The following is a 21,975-nucleotide window of genomic DNA, read 5'->3' on the forward strand; positions in this document are numbered from 1 at the left end:
AGAATCACTTGAACCTGAGTTGCGGAGGTTGCAGTGAGCTGAGATCACACCACTGCACTCCAGCCTGGGTGGCAGAGTGAGACTTCATCTTAAAAAGAAAAAAAAAGAAAAAAAAAAAAGCTAATTGGGTCTCTCTTTGCAGTTCACATTTGGCTCCTCTCTTTAAATCTTGGAGTGTCCAGGATACAGCCCACAAACCTCTTCTCTTTTTTTCCTCAACATTCATTGACAAGAATGGGAATTCAGTCTCATAGTTTATATATATATATAATATATATATATTTCGTTCTTCCCAATTCTTTATCTCCAGCTCTGATAGCTCACATCCAACTCTATGTGACATCTCCTTCTTGATGTACAACACCTCAAATTGACTATGTCCAAAATAGAACTTGATTCCCCTGTACCTCCTAACCTGTTCCTCCCAGTCTTGCCTATCTCAGTAAACAGCACCACCAATCATATGATTGCTGAGATCAAAATCCAAGGAGTCATCCTCAATTCTTCCCAGGGTTGACACTCGTACCATCCCTGGGTTGCCATTCACTGCATAGTCTCTGTGAATTGTTCCTTCTGGGGCTGTCAGTACCCAACCTGTGAAGCTACACGCAGTCCCTTTCCTTTACAGTCCACATCCCATCTGTCATTAAGCACTCTTAGCTCTACTTAAAAACACGCTGTGAATCTAACCCCTCCTCACCATCTCCGCCCTATCACTGAGTTCAAGCCACTGTCAGCTCTCTTAGACTACCAAGCTAGCTCCCTAATGAGTGTACCAATGTCCCCTCTCCCTGTCTCTACCTTCTTTAGTCTGGTCTTTACCCAACATGGAGAGTGATCCTTCAAAAATGTGAATTGATGATATCACATCCCTGCCCAAATCCTCCAATTTAGCCTTCCATCAACTCACATCCAAATCCACATGCTTGAGCTTGGTCAACAGGGCACACAGGGTCTTCCTGTTTCTCCAATTTCATCTCCTTTTATTCTCCATTTTACCCACTCTGTTCCAGTCACATTAGCCTTGTTCCTGTTTCTGAACCTGTGTCTAGCTGATTCCTAATTAAGGCTTCTATCCTTGCAGTTCCCACTTCCAGAAATATTATTTTCCATGCCATACTTCCTTTACTCAAGTCTCCTCAGATGAAAGGCCTTTCCTAAATATCCTCCTACTCTAGTCACTCTCTTATTCTATGCCCTGCTTTTGTTTTCTTCACAGTGATTACCTCTTTTGGGTAATGTATTATATATTTATGGTTTTAAAGATAATAATCCAGCTACTAAAATATAAGCTGCATGAGACAGAGGCCTTAACTCTCTTATTCAAGACTGTATTCTCAAACAGTATCTGTATATAAGAGATGCTCAAAAAAGACACAAGGGGTGAAAGATTAAACGAATGGCCAATGCAAGCCATCAGCCTTCCATGACCTACAGAAATTCTACTCCCTATTTTTAAGGCATGTTTTGCTTGTGCTAAGAAAAGCAGTGGAAGCCCACTAATTATCTACCACTGAATAAATATTCCTGTACCAAACCAACAATAAATGTTAACCTTTCTCATTCCAAATAGTGAGGTCACTGCTTCTGTTTAGCCTATAAGAGATTCTGGGGATAATAGAGAGCAGAAGTAACTGGAATAAAAAATGGTTTCATCTCATCTCTCCATACAAACTTTGACCACAACTATTGTCACAAACTAAGGCTTCTTGCTTAACACAGTCTATTTTTTTCTAAAGTCTCTGGGTGATAGGAAGAAAATGGCCAAAATTTTGAGGGCATTACCCAGGTAAAGGTAACCCTCAACACATACAGTCAAAACTTTCTGAAAAGTTAACAGAAAAGTTCTGAAGAGTGACACTGTAAAGTGTTAGGAAAGGCAAAATTTTAAAAGAAACTTAAAAACTAGAATTTTTGCAATAGTATTATCCTGAAAAACAATCTGGTTAACCAGTAGTAAGTTCCCCAAGGCTGGTTAGAGATGTCTTTAAAAAAAAAATGAAAAGCATTTTTGGTAACTCAAGAGAGAAATAACCCAGAGACTAATGAGCTCCATAAACCACTCACTGCCTGACCCTCAGCAAGTCACTTGTCCTCAACGCTAAAATGGAGAGGCCTATCAGTTAGCTTCACATGGTAGCTGTGAAGGGAGACTAATAAGTTTGATTGCAAAGCATTCTGAAAACATTAAGTGCTAGAGAGAGGCTTGAAAATTGCTAGGTTGACATCAGTCACTGACCAAGCATTGTGAATGTATTTGGTTAATCTTTTTTTAAAAAAGTTTATTTTATATTTAATTGACCAATAGTAATTACATTATTTATAGCATACAATGTGAACATCAAACTGGCTAATCTTTTTAAGCTCTCTTCCACCATTTGGCTCTTCTGATGTCAATCGGTCCTGGGGAAAAGGACAAGTAAGTGAGGATTCTTCTCACTTTCCACTAAGTCTTGTCCTGACCCACAGAAAACATGGTGAAGATGTGAACTAGCCTTTGTTCTCCTCTGTCCTTTCGAAAGCACCTTGCAGATTCCCAATGAAGAGATGCTGCAGAAACAGCCAACCAAAACACCTTCACCTTTCCTTTACAAGAACACATATATAACGACTAAAACCCACATATATGACAAAGATCATGTGAAAGGAGAATATTAATATGAAGAAACTGAAAAATGCAGAAGTCACTTACTTCCTACTTTTTTCTGCAAGTTTCTCCTTTTTTCATGAAGTACCTTCACTTAAGAGAAAAGGGAGATTGACTTCTGACTCCTCCTTAGCCAGAAATGGTTTTCTTCATCCATCGAAAAACACAGATTTAGCATTTCACTTGTCTGTGAAGGTGTATATAGAAATTCATGTTCTTTCCAAGCTGCTGCCTATGTGGTATCTATTTCAAAGATAAGCCTGTACCATGTTAGTTTCTTACCAATCTCTCTAAGATAGGGAAGAGATCGCCAGGACACAAAAGTAATATAATCAATCACTCACTAAAGGGTACCTACAATCACCATAGACATATGTTTCAGAAAAGTACAAATTTCCTATTCGATGATATCACAAAAATTGTCCCTTCTATATGGGAGGATCTTCCCTTTTCAAGTCAAATGCAAGCATCCTGGTCTCCAAAAAGTTCTCAGCCTAAAGCTAAGAGATTAATTAGAAAAAAATACCTTGCCTCTTGCTCAACTAACGCTAGTTAAATCACAGCACACTTCAAATCCCAGTACTGGTAACTCAGAGCAGGTTTTGGGATGACAGGACAAAGAATTTGAACTAATGCAAAAATAAGTAGCAAATACTAGGAAGAGCATTTGTATAAAGTCTTTATGTACAAAAGAAAACATACTCAGGCCTGTAATCCCAGCACTTTGGGAGGCCGAGGCGGGTGGATCGCCTGAGGTCAGGAGTTCAAGACCAGCCCGGCCAACACAATGAAACCCCAACTCTACCAAAAAACAAAAACAAAAAAATACAAAAAATACAAAAAATTAGTCGGGCATGGTGGCAGATGCCTGTAATCCCAGCTACTTGGGAGACTGAGGCAGAAGAATCGCTTGAATCTGGGAGATGGAGGTTGCAGTGAGCCAAGATCGCGCCATTGCACTCTAGCCTGGGTAACAAGAGTGAAACTCCATCTCAAAAAAAAAAAGAAAGAAAGAAAAAAAGACAGTCATATAAGAAATAACCCAGAGACATGGATGAATAAATTATTTTAGTATCAAGCAGGGATCAGCAAACTACTGCCAGAGTTAAATCCAGGCCACTGCCTATTTCATATATAAAGTTTTGTCCTAATACAGCCACACCTGTTCATATACATGTTCTCTGTGGCTGTTTCCCGCTCTTCTCACACTACAATGGCAGGATGTGAGTAACTGAAGCAGACCATATGGCCCATAAATTTGAAAATATTTACTACCTAGCTTTTTGCCAAAAAAGTTTGCCAACCTTGCTATAGATAATAAAGAAGTCACTACAGATTGGAATAGTCTGGGACATTTCTGGAGAAGGAGGCAATGTGCTTAAATGAACCGGAAAATAAGTGATAAACAAACAAATGTCCTTTGCTGAGTAACTGTTTATTGGAAGCTAGAAATTTCTTAAGAGTTCTAAAAGGATAAGACCCTCCCAACTGGATAAAACATTAGTAGAGAAATGAACTCTCGTGGTAAATATCAAAACAGATGGACTAAAAACTAAACCAGGTTTCTTGGCCCAGGTTTCCTGGGATCTATAGTATTCAGATGCCAATACTACAGCAGAGGCTTGTTTTGGCTGATGGTGGTGGAGATGGTGGTGGTAGTGTTATTTTCACAGCTATCTTGCTTCAAGAGATGCACAAGTGTCACATGACAAGTCTGAGCAAAACAGAAATACTAGACCAGAGGTAACAGAAAATCTGGACACAAACATTGCCTCTGCCCATTAATAGGTGACATTCTCTCACCTGCAAAATAGAATAACCATGGGGGGTCAGAATGGGAATCATCATCAAGATGGACTCAATGCTGGGCCAGTATCCAGGGCTCCAGCTGATACTCAGGATATGGTTAGTGCTTGAAACAGAAACAAAGCACCAGGTTGCAACTGATGACACACTGGTCTCCATATTGTACTGTGCCCTGTCTGTAACCTGAGTCAGATCCAACTGTAAGGGTTATAGACGCTTGTAAATATCCATCCTGCTCTGGCATAAGCTCTGTTTCTCACAGAAAAAAAAGGTCAATTTCAGGCTGCAACCTCATCATTTAAGAGAAAAGAGCATAGCAGAAAAAAAAAAGAAAAAAAAAAAACAGAAATGGACACTATCCCTTCCATGACCTACAATGTCTCTCCTTGGGCCCTAAAGACTTAAGATACTGAACACACACTGAAAACCCAGTAGGACTCATGCCTTCAAAAAACATTAACATAAAAGATATATCTAAAATAAAAACATAGTTTAATAAGGCAATAAAAGTATTTAAAATCAATGTGATAAAACCACTGAATATTTTCAAATGCTTTAAAGACCAATTATTACCAATAAATTATGGCATCATCTGTAGCCATGAGAAACTACCCCAAAATACTTCTATCTAGAATTGAAAGATGTCTTATCACACTCTCATGACTGATTCTGATGAATTTTGTCAATATTAAGATCCTGAGCATGGTGGGTATTTAAGTGAACATTTGAGGGCAGCTGTCCCTACTTGCTCTCACGCCTATCTTGATCTCTTCTTCAAGTGACAACAGCTCAGTATAACTGGTTTCCCAACCAAGAGAATCCTCTCCAATAAAATCAATGAATCAATGCCCAGAAGACTGCATGAGACACCATCTTCACAAGTGGCTGTTTAGGGCTCAATCTTTTTTTTTTTTTTTTTTTTTTTTTTTTTTTTTTTTCTGAGATGGATTCTCGCTCTGTTGCCCAGGTTTGAGTGCAGTCGTACAATCTTGGCTCACTGCAAGCTCCGCTTCCCAGGTTCACGCCATTCTCCTGCCTCAGCCTCCCGAATAGCTGGGACTACTGGTGCCCATCACCATGCCTGGCCTATTTTTTTGTTTTGTTTTGTTTTGTTTTCAGTAGAGATGGAGTTTCACCATGTTAGCCAGGATGGTCTTGATCTCCTGACCTCGTGATCCACCTGCCTCAGCCTCCCCAAGTGCTGGGATTACAGCGGTGAGCCACTGTGCCCGGCCTAGGGCTCAATCTTAAAATGACCTCTCCAAAGTCCTTTTCTTTTCTATTTTTCCCTTGAGATGGAGTCTTGTTCTGTCGCCCAGGCTGGAATGCAGTGGCACAAACTCAGCTCACTGCAACCTCCGCATACCAGTTTCAAGCAATTCTCCTGCCTCAGCCTCCCAATTAGCTGGGATTACAGGTGTCTGCCACCATGCCTGGCTAATTTTTGTATTTTTAGTACAGATGGGGTTTCACCGTGTTGGCTAGCCTGGTCATGAACCCCTGATCTCAGGTGATCCACCTGGTTCGGCCTCCCAAATCCAAAGCCCTTTTCCATTGGCAAAGAACCTAGGCTGCCATCACCAACTATCTGACCATTTAGAGAACTTACTAACAAAAGCATGCGAGTTTCACTGATTAAAGAATCATGTATTAAAATGGGAGAGTGGTAGAAACATGAGTAGAAAGTGAATGGGGCTTGTTCCAAACAAAAAATTGCAAACTACAAAGTTGATAAAGGCCCTTTTGTTTAAAACTCTTTGTCAGAAATATTTCATCCAAATTTTAATGGTAGCTTCTGTTAACTTTTGGCACTCAATACTTGCTAAGCACCCAAAAGCATAACGACTAATCATTCCCACACAATTTAGTTGTGACCAAATGTACTGGTTAGATTTATCTCTGAGTGTGCATTTTATCTTTTCCTCTTATGACATTTCTGTAGTTACAGATACTAAATTTCATCACATATGAAAATGCTTAAATTAAAAGAATTATCCCCCTTTGACATTAAGACACCCCTGCCTTGGGTGTCACAAACAATTGATAGAGCTTGGCTATTAAAAAGCCTCCCTTCTTACAGCCAGCTTTTATATAAGTCCAGAATGGCTCCCATCTGGTCCTGGGTTTATTGGTTATTTGTTATCTGTCAAACATTAGAACTCCTGCCTTGCAAGTTGTTCTGTAGCAAGCAAGAGGCATTTTAGGTCATGAAAAGACAATACCCAATTCCTTTACTTGCTATGCTGCATTTGAGTCAGATTGACACTTCTTCTGTAATCTGTACATTTCTCAATTCAATCTTTTTCCTAATATAATTGCTAAGAACAACAGTTAAATTAACAAAACTAACAAAAAATGTAATCCAAGGGCTTTAAGTGAAGATGTGAGCTGTCTTATTTTATTTTTCTCTTTTTTAATAATAATAATTCAAAGGTTGCTTCTATACCACTAACCTATATTATATAACTTACAAAAATCGTAAAGAGAAAAAAAAATTCTGAAAGAGGGTTTCATTATTTTGGGTCTCAGTTAAGCATTTCTGAAATCACAAATACCTGAGGTGAGTAAATTTTTGTGAGATACTATGAAGTTTGAGGACAAAGAGTTCTCCCAAAGTTAAGAAATAGACTAGGTAGACACATGTGAATTAAGGAGAATAGAGTGCTTTCAAAGGGGAAAAAATATTCTGAATAGACTGTGTCTTGACCAATAGTAAGTATTCCTTCCCACCTCCATTTCCTGGGCTTAACACTAGACCCTGGGTAAGGCTGGGAGCCTGGAATAGGGTAGAATCCAGGTAAGGGTGGGGGAATTTTCTCAGCCCAGAGAATATTGGAAAACTTGGGAGCTCCAATCCTAAGAGCTGTGGGGAATGGCCAGACTGTGGCAGCCAGTCAGTAGCCAGTCAACAGCCAGGCTCAGGAAGGGGGAAGTGTGGAAACCCACAGGACTAGACTTAAGACAGTAGGTGAAGACTTATATACCTGACTGGGGAACAGATCCCAAAAGCCGACTCAAAGGGGCTGGGCCCATGGAGAACACTGTTATCATCTCTGTGACCCCAATTTGGGCTGGTGTGGCCTGAGGAAACACAATCTACTCAGTAACGCTATGTTTCCAATTGTGGCTGGGCTGTTTTTCAAAAGACTCCATTGATTATCGATGTTAGAATACTTTGTAGAATTTTTAATTCTAAAATAAACTCTAAATCATCTTCTAGTAAGAATTACTTACCAAGCCATTGAAGGCCCTTAAGTAGTGAAACAATTAAACTAAAGCCTATAATTTATTTAATATGTTCTTTCTTCATCCTGCTTCTCCAGCACGTTTTAATTAGTGTCATGTGTTAACATGCTACCAGGTTAGACAGGCTCAGAGGCCCTCAACCTAAAAGATCATGTATAAGAGCTTCTTCTAAATGGTAAAAGCTACACTCATTACTGTGTCACTGTGTGCCTCCTATAATTCTTTCATTATGTCAGCCAGAAAATCTAAAGAAAGGCCTCATCCACTTCTTGGTGGCTATTTCAGATGCTTTAGTCTACAGAATGAATCCAGTAAATCAGGTATCCTTTGAAAAATAACATTTTCTTCCTCTGTATATTATTCTTTATGTGTATCACAAGCACAGATGACTTTGATTTATATGCAGCTTCTCTTTCATTATTCTCCCCAGCATAGCTACACTGGAAAAACTAATGTGTGATACCTCAAGTCTTTGTCATCTCTTTGTCATAACAATTTATTTTGGCCAGTCTCGGAACTGAATTCCTGAAAAGTATGCTACATTTAAAAATAAATAATACCTATTGTTGGGTGTAAATTACACTTAGATAAAAGTTATTTTTTTAGCATTTCATATGTTAGCATTCTCTTTTGTCATAATTTTTTAAATTCCCTCTGTGAAATGTCATGCCTCCTTTTATTGTATGCAATATGAGAAATGTCATGTCTTCTTTTATTATATGCAATATGAGATAATATGTGGTCCCTTTAAAATATGTTTAAGTGTGATATCTTTAAAATTTTCACATTAGTTCATGAACTCAGGTGAGAATATCCTAAGTTCAAGTGATCTTTACCTGGGCCAGTATGGCCTGAGGAAACACAGTCTACTCAGTAACGCTATGTTTACAATTGTGGCTGGGCTGTATATACCACCCTTCACAAGGCATTTTCTTCTCAAATAATGCCTAATAAATAACACTGCATCTCCCCCAAATAATACGACTCTTCCTAGTCTTGGGCTCTCTTTAAAAGGTTGCATTGGATTTAAAGGACACCTTAGCGATCTTCATTGGGTATCACAGAGAACATGGCAGTACAAAGAGCTGTGCATTCACTGGGTGATGACCTGCCATGGCGGCTGTATCAGCATTCCATCAGCACTTCCAGTGGGTTCCACTTTACCAACTAGATACAACAAATTCAATCTTCACTGCTTCTCTCTATCTGTTCTTGAATAAACAGCCTTTATTCTGAGACTTGGTAGTTTGCAAATGTATAAGGCATGAGCCCAAGCCTTTATTTACACCTGGTCTCAGAATGTTCAGGGCTGAAAGGAACCATACTTACAAATGAAGGAAAGTTAGCTCCTTGGATCTAACCAGACAGAAATCCACAAGCCTTTATCACACTCATTTTATTTTTAAATATGTATATTGTTAGGGAAAACTAGAACTCTTACGTTCATTATACATGATTTTATACAAAGAATAGAAAGAAACATTAAGGGGACTGCATATTATCTCTCCAAATACACATAAAGTCAACACTGATTAGACTAGCGAATGAGCACACTATCTGTGTATCTGATATGGTCTGAGCCTTAAATATACATGCCCATGACTGTATGTTATTTAAATAGATTTAATAGCTATCTAATGAAATTTTATTAACTTTAGAATCCAGTGAGGTAGAGTAACCCCCATGATGTAAGTAGGCATCTGTAAATTAAAGATCCAATATAGTGTAAAGTTGCGGTTTTAAGGAATCCGAGTATCAAAATAAAAAGAATACACCTATTTTGTATATTCATTATACAGAAACACAAACTTTCTCTGGATAAAGACTCGTAAATTTGCAAAGCTGAGTAGGTCTTTCCATATCACCTGTGACAATTTTCTTTTATAAACAAGATATGTAAGACTTAGAGAGGTTAGGGGTGCCCTCCCGGTCTAACAGCTGATTAAAGACAGAGCCAGGCAAAGAACTAGTTCTTGTAACCCCTATTCAGTGTTGTTTCTAGCAATTCACAGTGCCTCGTTGAATTACTGGCAGAGTCCAAAGTCACTGCTGACTATGTCTCAGCTTCCTAAACACGGCTCAGTGATGTTTTGCTTATTTTTCATACAATGACAGCTTTTCAAATGTAATTTAAGAAAGTCTTGCCAGGCGCAGCGGCTCACACCTGTAATCCCAGCACTTCGCAAGGCCGAGGCAGGCAGATCACTCCAGGCCAGGAGTTTGAGACCAGCCTGGCCAACATGGTTGGACCCCATCTCTACTAAAAATACAAAAATTAGCTGGGCGTGGTGGCACGTGCCTATAATCCCAGCTACTCAGGAGGCTGAGGTAGGAGTATCACTTGAATCAGGGAGGCGGAGACTGCAGTGAGTCGAGATTGCACCACTGCACTCCAGCCTGTAGAGCGAGTCCCTGTCTCAAAAAAAGAAAAAGAAAGTCTCAAATCACTTACAAATTTATTCACTTAAACTATCTTATATTGTCAAAGAATATAGATCTTTATTTATATGACATTTGTGATCTATATTATGTTTATATTTAGGCAATATAGATATTGCCTATATTACATTTATCTTTGTCTGCTTTATATGTAAAGGATATAGAAGGCACCAACTTTAATTATTAATGTGTTATATTTGTAAGCATGTTCACTTTACTCAGGCTACAGGAAAGAAAACAAAAAATGAAAAGTAGAAAACTTTTACATGAAAAGTGCCTAAATCTCATTGTAGGAAAGGTCTCTGAACCACAGAGGAGGAGGGCAGCTTAGTTCACATGCTTCCTTTCCATGAGTCAGAGCTGTAGTGACCTCCAGCAGGAAATGGAGATCAAAGTAAGACTGATCTACTGGGAATCACAGCATCTTTAAAAGCTTCCTAGAGGCCAAGATGTCATAATTTACTGGTTTTTTGATATCTACATTTCAGTGGAATTTACTACATTCCAGAATCTAACACTATACAATGTTTTCCACTTTCTATGAGCCTGTTACCTTACTTTATTAGAAAATGGAAGACTGGATTACAGGTGCCCGCCACCACAACCAGCTAATTTTTGTATTTTTAGTAGAGACAGGGTTTCACCATGTTGGCCAGGCTAGTCTTGAACTCCTAACCTCAAGTGATCCACCCACCTCGGCCTCCCAAAGTGCTGGGATTACAGGCGTGAGCCACTGCACCCAGGAGGCTGAGGCAGGGGAATCACTTAAAACCCAGGAGGTGGAGGCTGCAGGAGCCAAGATAGCACCACTGTACTCCAGCCTGGGTGACAGAGACAGACTCTGTCTCAAAAAAAAAAAAAAAAAAGAAAGAAAAGAAAAAAGAGAAGAGAAGAGAAGAGAAGACTGTTTCATCTTTAACTTTCAACTTTTTATTTTTGGTTTTTTTTTTTTAAGCAAAAGAAGAACAGAAAAGAATTTCTATAAGTTCATGGCAACATTAGATTCTCTTATAATTCCCTTTCAATTTTTTTTCCCCAAATATTCCTTAGTATTGCTTCTCATAAGTATCTGCATTTCTAGTTGATATTACTATATAGCCAAACCTAAGACTGATAGGATCCCATAATTTTTTGTGAAAAATTCTGCCAATGACAGGTAACAATAATGCTACATCTTTATGGCTATTACAAATCAAAAAATATGTTTTGAATGTACCTTAGTGATAGAATTATTAATATACCAGTGTAGATATAAAAAGACCACACTATTAAATATGAATTATTGATAACACAGTCCCAAATAGTTTAGTACCTTTTAAATAATTCTAATAAGTTTAATCAGCAGCATGGCCATATTTTGTTTTCATTTCCCTTTCACCTATATTCTCCCATTAGAATGAAGATTTATCATCATGTATCAGAGGTTCTCAAACAAAAACCCTCAAATACGAGGAAATCTCTGAAGAATATTATGAACCCCCTCACTTTGAGAGCCTCCATGTCGCCTTAGACATTTTTCCTGTGAATTATACTCTCTCTGACGTTTTCTCTGACAAATTTTAGGTTTTCCCTTAATCCAGTCTCCATTTATTTAGGTTTTCTAGCATGATTTTTTTCTCCATAAATTTACTTTTCATATCTAATTATCTGTTTTATCCCAACACACCCACACCACTTGTGCTGCTCCCATCTGTCCCCTGAAAGCTCTACTGAACTACACATAAAAACCTTTTTCCTTTAATTATATAAATTATGTCAATTTAGAGAAAACGTTATTCCATAAGACTATTCATTTGGCAGAGTACATTTTTTCCCAAGTATGACTCCAGCAGCAACCAATCCTTAATGGATTTAACTGATTTTTCCTATCAGTAGCATCCAGATTCTACACAGGTTGTGCAACATAATTAGGGTCGCTCTTCATGAGAAAAAAAGTATAATTCTGCCCAAATTTCTCCTCAGGAGTGCCAGAATGGTAATTTCTATGCAAATAACAGTTAAGGAATACCATCACTTGCTTTAAGGATCCTGGAAAGCCTTACTCTGACAGTTTTTGTACAACAGTTATAGATTTTTATTTTTCAGAGCAATTCCAGCCCTAAAAGAGTCATACATCTATGGCCCTATGAGACTAAAACAAACAAAAGGCAAAGCAAAGTCAGAAAATGTGAAAAGGATAAAGAGGGAAAAAATACGTATCTATCTCCACAGCAAACAAGGAAACACACGAGGAGAATAATGTGTCTGAGAGAAGCCTCTCTTCTCTGCCCCCATGCTAGTAATTCTGCATAAACACCAAGGTGAGGTGAGGGAGGACTTCCTAGATGAGATGCTGGACCTGCGCTGTGTTGCCATGGAAGTGAGAGCTTGATTTGTTTAGCTCCTAGGTACCCTTCTCAGCACTTCTGGCAACAGTGACAAGTTCTTTTCCTCTGTTCAGAGACTGATCTGGCAACCACCTTGCCCCTTGCCAAGGCACTGAAAGACTGTATTGCAAGGCCACATTGTAACCAAATTACTTGAGAAGGAGACTTTTCATTTCCATTCCTAAAATTAGACTCTTCTGTGTGTGCTAGCACTACAGAAATAGAAACACTTGCTGGAAGGGGCTCACTCAGGGGTGATCTGAGTTACCATGCCTTTCAAACAGGTTTGCAGATACACAGTCCATGTTTAGGTATATGACAGCAGGCAGTTCCAGGTGCCTTTACAGATTCAGAAACTGGCTTCCAAATGTTGGCTTCAAGAGGTGGATGGTTTGTTCTTGGGAGGGTCTCTGGGCAGAAAGAACATATACTGCTTTCCAAGCAGATGTTGGCACCAGAGCATTTGATCAAAAAGAACAAATTTCCCAGTAGGACTTTTAACAAATGTCCTTAATCGACTTAGGAGCTACAGCAAACTGCTTGTTCATGTCACTAGTCAAGTCTCCTTATGATGCAAAATTCCAAGTCAGCATAAAATAGGTGAGAATAGTTTAATAATAATAATTTTACCTCAGCATTACATCTGAATAGTAACTGATGTCTTAAAGGGTAGCACTATTTATTTATAATAAAATCATCAGGCAGGTATTCTATATCATCCATTTAAAGATATTTTCTAGTTGAATGGGCCTCATTGTAGATGCAGCATATAAACATATCGACTACGTCTGGATTAAAAAATCTTTGTGACCATCAAGAAAAGGATAATGAACTGAGTAGAAAGAGCTAAGCAAGGTGTTTGAATCTGGGCTAAAAATCAAATTTCAATTTTAAAATTTCAGTTTTAAAACCATGACTGTAACTCTCAGTTCCCCCTACCCACTCCTTTGGTTCACTCTGAACCAAAAGGCCCTCTCTTACCACATTCTGTTAGGCATACATTTTCCATGCAGGGGTGGGTGGGTATTTGTGTGTATGTAATCAATCTTTATGATTCTCAAGTACTTTGGAAATGTGTCAGGGAGAAGACCCTGTAAAATACACTTTTTGTTTCATTTATGTTGTATACCATGGCATTAAGAAAAACTGAACGTTCATTTTAAAGCAGGAATACAATACACGTCTAACAAATCTCAGATAGCTAAGCAGATCCAATGTTAGGTTTTAAGATAAATGTTGGAAAAAATGAATTTGTCAATAAGATAAAAATAGGTTCAGCTTAATTACACTGAATCACATGAATGGTATTAACGGATTAAGGGATCCACTGTGCACATGCTAGAAAGAACACTGAATAGGCCTACATCTTATGCCTGGCCTTCATTAGCTGCCTGACAGGAGGACGCTCCTAACCTCTGTGAACCCAATATACCTTGACCGAAAAAGGCGGTTGTCCTATGCATGTGACACACACAAAGTTCTATACAGCGTTGGAAATTGATGATTCTTTGTATAGAGAAAACCTGTATTTATTTGTAAGTATGTAGAGAAGATAGGTGTGTTCCTTTTTATTTTGATACAAAACTCCTTAAAACTACTTTACACCCTACTATGTCATTATTTACAAACGCCTACTTACGTTATTCAGAGTGACTCCATCTCACTGGATTCAAAAGTTAATGAAATCTCATAAACAGCAGCTACATTTATTTAAATAAATTTATTTAAGCACGATTTTTGTTTAAAGTTCACATCACATCACATATGCATGCAGTGGAACTGACAGCCAATGTGAGCAGTTTAGCATCATGTGTATTATGTGTACTGTAAGAGATTATATGCAATTCTTTGAAAAGATTTAATTGCAATCTTTAAAAAATGTTCCCATTTGTTCATGTGCTCGGAAGAATATCCTAATGTTCAGGTGACCTTTAACTACCATTTGTATTAACTTTGAAGAGGCATTTTCTTCTCAATAATAATACCTAGCACATAATGTAGCATTTTCTAAAAATTATAAGACTGGTTCTTACCTTAGGATACCTTCGAAATGTTGTGTTCACAAACTGGATTTAAAATACTGCTCAGTGATTCTTGCAGGACACAGTACACACCACGGCAGATCAAGGAGCTCTACCTTCACTGGGGATGACCTGCCATGGTGGCTGTACAGAGGCTCCATCAGCACTTCCTGTGGGCTCCTCTTCACCACTGGATAAAACTAACTTAATCTTCACTACCTTTATCTGTTCTTCAATAAAGAGCCCTTCATTCTGGGACTTGAAAATTTTGCATATGTATAAAACATGGGCCCAAGCCTTTATTTACACCTGAGCCCACAAAATGTAAGAGCTGAGAAGAACCCCTTCATTTACAAATGAAAAAACTGAGGTCTTTGCATCTAACCAGAGAGAAATCCACAAGCATTTATTATACTCATCATGTTCATTTTTAAATATTTATATTGCTAGGGCAAAGTTGTGACTTTCTGTTCATTATACACAATTTTATATAAAGAATAAAAGGAGTACTGAGGAAGATTTCTTCCTCCAGGACAATGCTTTATGTAATTAGTCTAAACTCTAAACTAAAAGCAAAAATCCTGGCTACAGACGCAAAGGTATTTTACATACTTGGGGTTCCAACTGCCAACTACATTCTTACTTCTGTTTATTCAAAGACAAATGGACATACTTTAATAAACTTGGGAGTGAAAAGGAATACCTTCTGATCAAGACATAGCGAACAAGCTCTTATAATTGAAAATCAAGTATTCAAATATTGAGATTAACTTGGGCTAGGATGTCAGCTTTTCTCACTGAATTAACCTTGCAAATCAGCTAACATCATAGTTAGAAATAGTTTCTGCAGGGAAATCTCATGATACATTATTTGTAATAGTATCAATAACATCTAAGAGTAAGTTGTACAGGTAAATGCCTTTGTGTAATTCAGCTGAAGTCTCAGTCTCTCATGAGAATTCTCTTTACATGATGCTCACTGTTCTGAGATCCATTTATTGTGTTCCATCCTAGGGTCTTACCTACTGTCTGTATTCATGTTAGTTTGTATTTATAGTAGTTGCAACTGGTGCCTCTATTATATCTTAGTAGTAACTGAAGGCACCACTCTCTGGATATAGAAATTTAACAGAAGTGCTGTTTTTGAATTGACAGATCTACTGCATTCTTTGCATATGTCCAATAGCATATTTCAAACAATGGGTTCTCTTTGCATTACATTACTTTGACAAGTAAACAGCTGTTTAACTAAACTAAAACATTGTTTTCCCATTTGTAACATCACTGGAATCAGCAAGAATCTGGCATGGTATAACTGATATCATTTTTCTTTTGTAATGCTACATATCATGATGGTGCATCCCACATCAATAACATCTTAGAATCAATAAAACATGATCTTTCTTAGCCACTTCGTAGAGAGAAAAAAAATGAAACAAAACAAAATGAACCAAAAACCTTCTTTGGTAGCAAAATAGTAATGTATTTAAAAGGATATAACTGAACACTTTACATTGAGTAGTTCTTTAATCTTGTTTAGTCTTAACTACGCAAGTACTATGTATTCAAATATACATACACATATCAAGTATAGTTAAGGACTCTTCTGATTTTCCTTCAACACTTCTAACACTTTTACAGATTTTTAAAAATCAACGTTATCATCATTTTCACATTTGTTGTGTCTCTTTTTTTTTTTTTGATAAGACGGCATACATGCTTTTTGCTTTTTGATGTCAGCCTCAATTCCTTTTCAGAGGGAAACTAAGAAACAAAAATCATTTAGATTTTTTTTTCTATTTCTTTTACATTGCCAGTTGCCTGAGAGATGGCACAACCATGTTTAATAAACTAACTACATTTTGTAGGTTTCTTCGTAACAAGTAAGAAGTTAGATGTTTTCAGTCAAGGGCCTTAGCACAGTCATACTGTGAATTTAACATAAAAGGCAAAAAGGAACACAAAAAATTTTTTAAAGGAAAATAATGAAGAGCAAAGAGAAAACAAACCCACCAGTAGTATTTTATTTCATGACACAAACAATCTCTTCTGTCATCATGAATTTTAACACATGTACAGTTTGAGAAGAGACAGAAGTACAGAATTCCACCCTTAGCCTCAGTTTCTGTTACTCGTAGTCAACTAGGGCCCAAAAATATTAAATGGAAAATTCCAGAAATAAGCAAGTTTTAAATTGTGGGCCGTTTGGAGTAGTGTGATGAAATCTCATGCTGTCCTGCTCCATCCCACCTGGGATGAATCTACACCATCTACGCTTCCTGCCTGTTAGTCACTTAATGGTCATCTGGATGATCAGACTAAGGGTCACAGCAACTTAGTGCTTGCATTCAAGTAACCCTTATTTTATTTAATAGTACTTTACTAATAATAACTTTGTTATTAGTGTTGTTAATCTCTTACTGTGCCTAATTCGTGAATTAAACTTTATCATATATATTTATGTATAGGAGAAAACATAGTACTGTAGGTTGTGGTACTATCCATGGTTTCAGGCATCCACTTGGGGTCTTGGAATGTATTCCCCTTGAAAAGGGGGGACAACTACTGTAGGTTTATTTCACTTAATCTCATGATTTCTGGGCAGACTGTTAGCCAATGGAAGAAAGAAAAAAGGATTCTTATGTGCAGTACCTGATAGCCCAAATCATCACTAATGAGCAAAAGTAGTTCAAAAACAAAACAAGATTTAAAAGACCTAAAATGTCTTTCTAAAGGGTCTTTGCATTAATGTTCAAATTTCTTCTCCTGAAATACCAACGTGAAGATTGGTTAATCTTTGACATTTTATTTAAACTACTGCTTACAAGTTGTTTGAGGTTTAATTTTCCCTTAGTCATTTATGAAACAGAAATAATCACCAGAATGTAGAAAGAACCCTAGTGACTAATTTCTTAGAAAACTTCTTGTTATAAAACATTAATATATATTATTGTCCACATGCTTGGAAAGGAAACCAACCTAGAATCAGTAGATTTGTTCAACTCCTCAACAAAACATTTTCTGAAAACCACCTCCTCAAAAGACAAGCATCATTCTCATCAAGTTAACAGCCCATGGAAAGAATTTTATAAGTGAAACATATGGGAAGACATTAAACATCCTGGAAAAAGTGCCACTTTAGTAAGGGGAAAGAAATGAAATCCCAAAGAAAAACTGTCATTTACTGTCATGACTTTGTTGCACTGAAAGAGTTCAATTATACCACAAAGAATTTTAGAAAGTACTAATTTAAGTATAATGTGAAACCTTCCAACTACCTACTGCTTTGCCTAGTTCAGAAATTAGCAAATTTTCTATTTAAGTAAGAGTACCTTCCCTGTATCCACCAACTACATGCATGACGTATATGAGTAACACTATCAACATGTCTTTATTTTCTACTTCTCATTATTTTATCTTTATCCTTTGTTCTTCCTTTCAAAATTACTTCACATTCTCATTTCAGACATCTGCATCCTTTAGTGTAACACTTAGAAATCTGGATAAGATGATGGCCATCATGGAACGTAATCACACCCTACATTGATGAATGGCTATTTACAAAATGATTTCTATGATTTAAAAGAGAAAACATCATTGAGCTTTTAAATTTCAAATAAAATGCTACAACTTAAATGGCACTGACTAGCTATGAGCTTCTGGAAGTCACCCACCTGGGGCAGCATGCGATTTTCTTCCTCCAGCTGTCTTACTCTTGCCTCCAGCTGCCTAACATAGGACAAGGTTGATTCTAAAATTAAAAAGAAAGAACTCACATTATACACACAGGTCTTGTTTGGTGCACTGTCAGGATATTTCTGGCTTGATTTATTCAAACTAGATAGTGACTACTTAAGTCTATTATTTAAAATAAGAAAAAAAAATATCTCCCAGAAAAATAAAAACAGAAGCCACTCAAATGAAAAACAGTTTTGAACAATTTTACAATGTTAAGAAATATTAGATAAGATACAAACTGGCATGTTTACAGGTGGTAGTACACACAATTGATAGATGATTAGTATTAAGATTCTATACAGAACTCTTACAAACCAATAAGAAAAGACAAGTAAAGGTATGGAAAATATTTCTCAGAAGTGGAAACACATTAGACAAATAAACCTAAGAAAAGCAGTCCAACACCATTATTAATTAGTAAAATCACACACACTTAGAACAGGGCAAAACCAGAATTCAAACCTGGATCTAATACCGAAATCCAGTCTCTCCAATGCTCTAAGCCCTTTTAGCTATTTTTAATCACTAAAAATTGAGACATTTCAAAGGAAGACTTTTAAAAATATTTCTGAAGTTTGATCCTCTTAAGATGGAACAAATATTTTTCTGAAGTAAAATCATTTCTCATAAATCTTTCTTAAATGTTTAGTATTTCCTGTTCTGAAATAAAGTGTATTGAGGTCAATTAAAAATATATATATAAGAGAAATTTATAGGTGGTGAGATTGCAGGCTTTTTTTTTTTTTTTTTTGAGACGGAGTCTCGCTCTGTCGCCCGGGCTGGAGTGCAGTGGCCGGATCTCAGCTCACTGCAAGCTCCGCCTCCCGGGTTTATGCCATTCTCCTGCCTCAGCCTCCCGAGTAGCTGGGACTACAGGCGTCCGCCAGTCGCCCGGCTAGTTTTTTGTATTTTTTAGTAGAGACGGGGTTTCACAGTGTTAGCCAGGATGGTCTCGATCTCCTGACCTCGTGATCCGCCCGTCTCGGCCTCCCAAAGTGCTGGGATTACAGGCTTGAGCCACCGCGCCCGGCGAGATTGCAGGCTTTTTGCATACCAACCAGCCTCAGAATAATAGGCATCTTGAAGACAATTATACTCTTTTCTTCTGATTTTGTACATTTTGAGTCATCAGTGAGTTGTTCCACATATACAAGACTATTTTGTAATGTTAACTATAACCAAAATAAACTACAAAGCTCCATTTAAAAAAAAAAAAAAACAGAAAATACAACAAAATTTTTCAAACATCCAGTTCTCTTTATTTCCCCCAATAAAAATTTCAAGCCTTAAGAAAAATATTTGTTCTTTTCACAAACCTACAGATATTGACAGAAAAAACATGAAAGAGCTATTTAGAGTTAGAATGAATTTTGACTGATTTTGGCTGTGACAGAGACCCAAGTTTTTCACACATCTTTAGGCAAACCAGGAGCAGACCTGAAATTGATTATTGTTTTCATTCCTTCACGGGCTCAGGCATGTGCTAAAAGCTCAGAATCATTATCGTGCTTAGTTTCTGTTCCATACTGAAACTCTAAAGTTTACGGCTTTCTATCAGGAAAAGGGGTTACAGGTCAAGAAAAGTGAATTTTTATTTCTGGGAACAATCTGATAGTAGCTCTTCTTCATTAAAGTGAAAATATTCAAGGTCCTCACATAGTAGCAATTCATTCATCACACAAGAACAAACATATTTCAGGTGCAGTGAAAGGTACACAGCAACAGACTTTCTCCAAAGCACACTTGTGTTACATTAGGTAGCTAGTCAAACATAAGCAAGAGAGGAGAGGGCTCCCCACAAGCCCACCCACCAAGAATGTCAGGCAACCATCACGGGATGGTCAGGTGTTTGTTAACTGTCTCTCTAAAATAATAATTAGCTGCAGCCAACACCAGGGAAAGGCAGTCTCCCAATAAATAGAAAAAACCTGGCACTGGTGATCAGCGGTTTCCCAATAAGACCTCTGGAGTTGGGCAAGTGGTCTCAAGCATGTGTACTAAGAGGAAAAATAGCAGTTAAACCAGTAGATGACCTTCCTCTGGGAATGTGAGACGGCTAAGGGAAGAATGCCTCAAGTGAGCATGCATACATCTTCAGTAAACACACTGTACATGCTCCCCTCCCAAGTGCTAGCAGGCCACTGCACATGTGGACAGTCCACCTCAAGGGAAGAATCAGGGTAGAAGGGATATGAAACCCCAAAGCACACCAATGTATAAAACCCAAGTCAAAAGGTCAAACAGTGCACTTGATCTCTCAAGTCACCCACCTGACCCTCTTCCAAATGTACTTTACTTCTTTTCATTCCTGCTCTAAAGCTTTTTTTTTTTTTTTTTTTTTTTTGAAATAGGGTTTCACTCTTGTTGCCCAGGCTGGAATGCAATGGCGCGATCTTGCCTCACACAACCTCCGCCTCCCAAGTTCAAGCGGTTCTCCTGCCTCAGCCTCCCTAGTAGCTGGGATTACAGGCATGTGCCACCACACCCAGCTAATTTTGTATTTTTAGTAGAGTCGGGGTTTCTCCATGTTGGTCAGGCTCGTCTCGAACTCCCAACCTCAGGTGATCCACCCACCTCAGCCTCCCAAAGTGCTGGGATTATAGGCATGAGCCACCGTGTCCGGCTATTCTAAAGTTTTTTAATAAACTTTCACTACTGCTCTAAAACTTGCCTCAGCTTCTCCTTCTGCTTTATGCCCCTCAGAAGAATTATTTCTTCTGAGGAGGCAAGAACTGGGACTGCTGCAGACTCACATGGTTTCGCAGCTGGTAATACTTCCATAGTTAATATTGAAGCAGAAGAACCTCCTCAGTGTTCATGTTCTTCAGCCTCAGACACACAAAAAGGGCAAGAGGCAATACAGTAGTGCACCTAAGTGTTTGGAGCCCCTAAGGATCCACAGGATGGATATTGATGCCCTGATCTGAAATTCTTCATGGAAACACAATTATTTTTATGTGGAAATAGTTTATATGAACCCAGTTCCGCTTTTGTGACCTCTAAAGCAATGAGCTAACATTTTATTTTCCTTTATTTTTTTTAATTTTCTAAAATACATAAGCATCAGTCCTTAATTCACAAATACAACAATTAAGCTCATCTCTGACTAACTTAGAGCAGGCCTGTTTTCCAAAATAACATGCAGAAAGCCCCCATCACTGACATTAACATGGTGACCCATAGACCTCACACCATTGGAGAGGATTAGCTTTGAGCATTTCTCATATAAGAAAATAGAAGCACGGGTAAAGAAAATTGAAGACATTTGCTAAAGATATCCTCTCATTTTTTTAGCTTAATAAAATGTTAAAACTCTGCTTTCTGGACTCTTCCAAAGAGGGAAAAAAGTATACAGCATAAATGAATAGTAACGTTATTGATTTCATGAGTCTGCTTTACTCTTGCAAATGAATAAGTGATTCGCAGATCATCAAGATGTGAATGTAGATTGCCTGATTTACCCTGTTTTGCAAGCCCTGCTCTTTCCTCTGGAAAAACAACCACTTGATAAGGCCATCCAAATGAAAAGTTGATCAGCAATATTCTATTTAAATCGCACAAAAATAAACTTATATTCTTTTTTGTTCACAATTTACACCTTATCTTTATTGCCCCTATGCTGCACTATCTATAAGGCTGTGATACTTAAAGCAACTGAAAAGACTACAGAAATTGATTCAGATGATATTTAAAATGCTATTGAAGGGAATTT

The 21,975-nt window shown here is 37.7% G+C and overlaps 1 protein-coding gene across 3 annotated transcripts in view; it reads right to left on the reverse strand.

The window, feature by feature from the left end:
* Nucleotides 1–21,975, reverse strand: part of CCDC85A (coiled-coil domain containing 85A) — a 211,215-nt gene that overhangs the window by 23,884 nt on the left and 165,356 nt on the right. For 2 of the 3 annotated variants that reach the window (XM_030921837.1, XM_010376224.2), the window contains exon 3: nt 18,200–18,276. The exons of the other annotated variant lie outside the window; for it this stretch is intronic. In XM_030921837.1, coding sequence (XP_030777697.1) covers nt 18,200–18,276 — 77 coding nt within the window. The remainder of the gene's footprint in view (nt 1–18,199; nt 18,277–21,975) is intronic. 3 annotated transcript variants of the gene reach the window in all.

The sequence above is a fragment of the Rhinopithecus roxellana genome, chromosome 17 (genome assembly GCF_007565055.1).
Source record: "Rhinopithecus roxellana isolate Shanxi Qingling chromosome 17, ASM756505v1, whole genome shotgun sequence".
Lineage (NCBI taxonomy): Eukaryota > Metazoa > Chordata > Mammalia > Primates > Cercopithecidae > Rhinopithecus > Rhinopithecus roxellana.